Source organism: Haemorhous mexicanus, chromosome 2 (genome assembly GCF_027477595.1).
Source record: "Haemorhous mexicanus isolate bHaeMex1 chromosome 2, bHaeMex1.pri, whole genome shotgun sequence".
Classification (NCBI taxonomy): Eukaryota; Metazoa; Chordata; class Aves; order Passeriformes; family Fringillidae; genus Haemorhous; species Haemorhous mexicanus.
In genome coordinates, this window is record NC_082342.1 from 982,392 (window position 1) to 986,233 (window position 3,842).

The 3,842-nt window shown below is 60.0% G+C and overlaps 1 protein-coding gene across 1 annotated transcript; it reads left to right on the forward strand.

Annotated features, from left to right (window-relative positions):
* The first annotated feature begins 347 nt into the window (after positions 1–347).
* Positions 348–3,442, forward strand: SOD1 (superoxide dismutase 1). The gene is made up of 5 exons (XM_059871120.1): positions 348–457; positions 887–980; positions 1,402–1,471; positions 2,777–2,891; positions 3,164–3,442. The coding sequence occupies exons 1-5, from the start codon at positions 383–385 to the stop codon at positions 3,272–3,274; spliced, it is 465 nt and encodes a 154-aa protein (XP_059727103.1). The 5' UTR covers positions 348–382; the 3' UTR covers positions 3,275–3,442.
* The last annotated feature ends 400 nt before the right edge of the window (positions 3,443–3,842 follow it).

Genomic DNA, 3,842 nt, shown 5'->3' on the forward strand with positions numbered 1-3,842 from the left:
CCGGTCCCGGTCCCGGTCCCGGTCCCGGTCCCTGTCCCGGTCCCGGTCCCGGTCCCGGTCCCGGTCCCGGTCCCGGTCCCGATCCCGGTCCCGATCCCGATCCCGGTCCCGATCCCGGTCCCGGTCCCGGTCCCGGTCCCGGTCCCGGTCCCGGTCCCGATCCCGATCCCGGTCCCGGTCCCCGTTATGCACCTTCCACCGCCAGAGGGCGCCTCCCGCCGCCGCGCGCCCCGCCGCTCCCGCCTCCCCGCGCCGCGATTGGCCGGGCGGCGCGCGGCGCGCAGCGCGATTGGCCGCGGCGCCGGCCGCCTGCCGTATATAACGGGAGCGGGGGCGGGGCTGGCCCGCAGTCCGCGGGCACTGCAGGCGGGGCGGGTATAAGATGGCGGCAGTGCGGGCCGTGTGTGTGATGCGCGGCGAGGGGGCTGTGGAGGGCGTCATCCACTTCGAGCAGCAGGTGAGGGCACGGTCGGGCCTCTGGGACCGCCCCGGTGGGTGCGGAGCCCCCGGGATGGCCCTCTTCAGCCTGCTCGCCGTGTCCGGCGGGGCGGAGGGAGCGGGGCGAGCTCAGCTCGAGGGCGCTGCGGTTCCAAATGGCCGCGGCCCTCCGGAGCCGCGCCGTCCCTTGCGGCCGGCCAGGCAGCGCGGCCGCGGGGTCACTCTGTGAAAGTACGGGATCTTTCTGGAAGGCCCCGTCAGGGAACAGGCACTCCTTGCCCTTGTTGATAAAGCAGGGGAAGGAACGCGTTCGAGAGCGTTAAACGAACGCAGATAGATAGTCTGGACTGCGTTGCCTTGGGCTCGTGGCGGGGCCTTTCTGTCACCTTCGTTTGACACGGAGCCGTGTAATCCAAAGTCCTTGTGGTGATAATGCTCTCCTTTGAAGGGAACTGGACCGGTGAAAGTGACTGGGAAAATCACTGGATTGGCCGATGGGGAGCACGGCTTCCACGTCCATGAGTTCGGGGACAACACCAATGGTAAGGTGTCCCTGCAGGCCCTCGGGTCACTACACAGGGGCGGCTCGGCTCGGCTCGGCTCGGCTCGGCAGAGCTGCTCGTGGTGTTGCAGCAGCAGCTTGGGTGTCACGGCTGCAAATCTGTGTGAGGAAATCGTGACCATTGCCGAGGAATTGCTTCCTGGATAATACTCTGAGCGTGTTGAGGCTGGTGGTCAAGAGCTGCCATACCAAGCACTCACCTGAACGCTTGGATAACTCAGCGTTATGAAATAAGAAAGCTCCTGGCTGAGCCTGGGACTTGTAAGGCTGTGGCAGGTGATTTATCTCCAGGGGATTAGCAGGGCATGGCACGGGAGAGGAGCTGTTTGCTGTCGCTAGGAGCGGTGTGGGAGCAGCAGCTTTATCCTGGGATCCTGCTCTGATGCTGTGCTGTGTTCCAGGGTGCACCAGTGCTGGCCCCCACTTCAACCCGCAGCAGAAGAAGCACGGGGGTCCCAGCGATGCCGAGAGGTGAGTCCAGGGCACGGGCATTGCCAGAAAATCCATGGGAATTCCTGCAGGGTTCCCGAGGTCACTTAGCCACTCTTTGGTAACTCCGCAGTTTCCCTGAGAGCGTGGTGTGAAATACTCTCCTGGGAACATTTTCTGGTTTTGTCGTGGCTTGGGTGGAGGGGACAGCAAGAGGCTGATGCTCGTGCTGGGTATCTGGATTTGAGTGGGATGAGACCTGGCTCTTCCCTGGGAGCAGCTCTCACAGCCCAGTTCCCTTGGGTGGGTGCCAGAGGAAGTGGTGTGGCCGTGCCTGCTGGGTTTGGTGAGCAGGGCTTGGGCAGCCCGGCATCGGGATCACCCTTGGAATGCTCCCATCGGTGGCTGGTAAACCCCACCTGAGCCACAGGCCGGGCAGAGCTGGCTGTGAGCCAGCTCCTGCATGACACAGCATGAAACGTGTGTTGGGGCCCTGGCAGCCACTGCCTGGGGCTAAAGGTTGGGTTGCACGGACACTGTGGCTTCTGGAGCCTTGGCAGAGCCTGCTCCTGGACTGGCTCTGGGCAGGGAGATTCCTCAGGAGGGTGCAAGAAGTGCATCTTGCTTTTGCCAGTCTGCAGAAACAACTGGACTGAAGCTTCCTGGAAGCTTAAATCAAGGAGATTCCTCAGGGGAGAGCTGCCATTAACCCAGTTTTGTAGGACTTGGTTAATAATAAGGAATTCTTGTAGAAAGCTGGTTGTCAGCCCTGGGCTGGCTGAGCTGGTCACCTGGCAGGGATGTGTCAGTATTCCAGGTTCTGAATCTGGACAGAGGAGCCTGACACAACAGGATCATCTCCATTTTGAGGGAATGCTGTGCTTGGGGCAGGTGTGCAGGACACAGCACAGCAGCATGTCCAGAAGTCCTGTGAAAATTGCACTGCTCGAGGCTCAGCTCTCCAGGGAAGCTGTAGCAGAGATGTAGCTCTGATAGAAGCTGTGTGGGAGAGCGGAGTGCCAAGTGATGGGGCAATGCCAAACTGGAATAATCATCCCTGGTACTGGCTGGGACTGAGCAGTTCCTGCATTGCCTTTGACCTGCTGCCTGACAAACCGCTTCTCCTAATCCTCCTTAAACCCAAAGCCTGCAGCTGCCTGTGAAATAGCTGAGCTGTCATGGACAGCAAAAGCTCTGAGAACAGTGGCAGTGTTCCACCAAGTGTGCAGGAAAGGTTGCTCCACTGGATTTGGGAGCCTTTGTTGTGTTGTGACATAAACTGCCAGCCTTGCCTTGGAAGAGCTTCCAGCACAGGCCACTTTGTGAGTTTCCTGTGTGTTTGTGCAGGCACGTGGGAGACCTGGGCAATGTGACTGCCAAGGGAGGCGTGGCCGAGGTGTCCATCCAGGATTCCGTCATTTCCCTCTCGGGACCACACTGCATCATTGGCCGCACCATGGTGGTGAGTGGGGAGGGGGACCTCAGAGCAGGGACAGGGGATTCACAGCCATCCCTCTGTGCCTTGGTGTGGCACTTCAGTGCCAGCCTTCTGGAGATGTCCCTCTCTAACTCTGCTCCTTCCCGCTGTGGGTGCCTGGATTGCCCTTGGGCAGGTCCAGTGGGAAGTTTTCAGCACGGAGATCAGTTTGGCATTGTGTAACTGGTGTGGTGGTGCTGCTGCTGCCAGGAGCAGTGATGATGGCACCAGGTAAGGTCCCTTCCATTGTCCTGCAGGTGCACGAGAGTCGGGATGACCTGGGCAAAGGGGGCAATGATGAGAGCCTGCGGACTGGAAACGCAGGGGCCCGCCTGGCCTGCGGAGTGATCGGCATTGCCAAGAGCTAAGTGTGCTGCCTGCAGTGCTCTTCCTTGCTGCTCCTGCCCTTCCTCCTGCAAGTTCAAGATGTGTCATTAATCTCCTGCTCCTCTGCATCCTGAGCAGCACTCACACGCTGGAGACTGACCGAGTTTTGTATGATGTACATTCAATTAAAGTGTCCCTGATAGAACGGCTCTGTGGTGTCTGCTCACGCTCCTGCTGCCACCATTCCATGTCACATCCCTGCTGTGAGGGAAAATGTGAGTCGTGCTCCTGTCCCAGCCCCTGGATGAGCCCCACATGCTCTGGCAAATAGCAGCAGCCCCTGGGTGTGTCAGGGCTTCCTCCTGGGGCAGGGGCAACATTTGTAGGCTTCAAACTTGTGTAATAAATGTTCTGGGCAGATACACCTGGGTCTGGCTGTCTGTGAACAGGGAAGCACCCCAAACCTGCCCCTGCTGGGAAAGGGGGCCTGGGCTTCAGCAGGTGCACGGGTAAATTCCATCCAGCAAGAGGTTCCAGGCAGAATCCCAGGAGTTCCCACTGTGTGCCAGCCTCCATCCTGTTCTGGTGTGTCCTTCTGAAACAGATTTC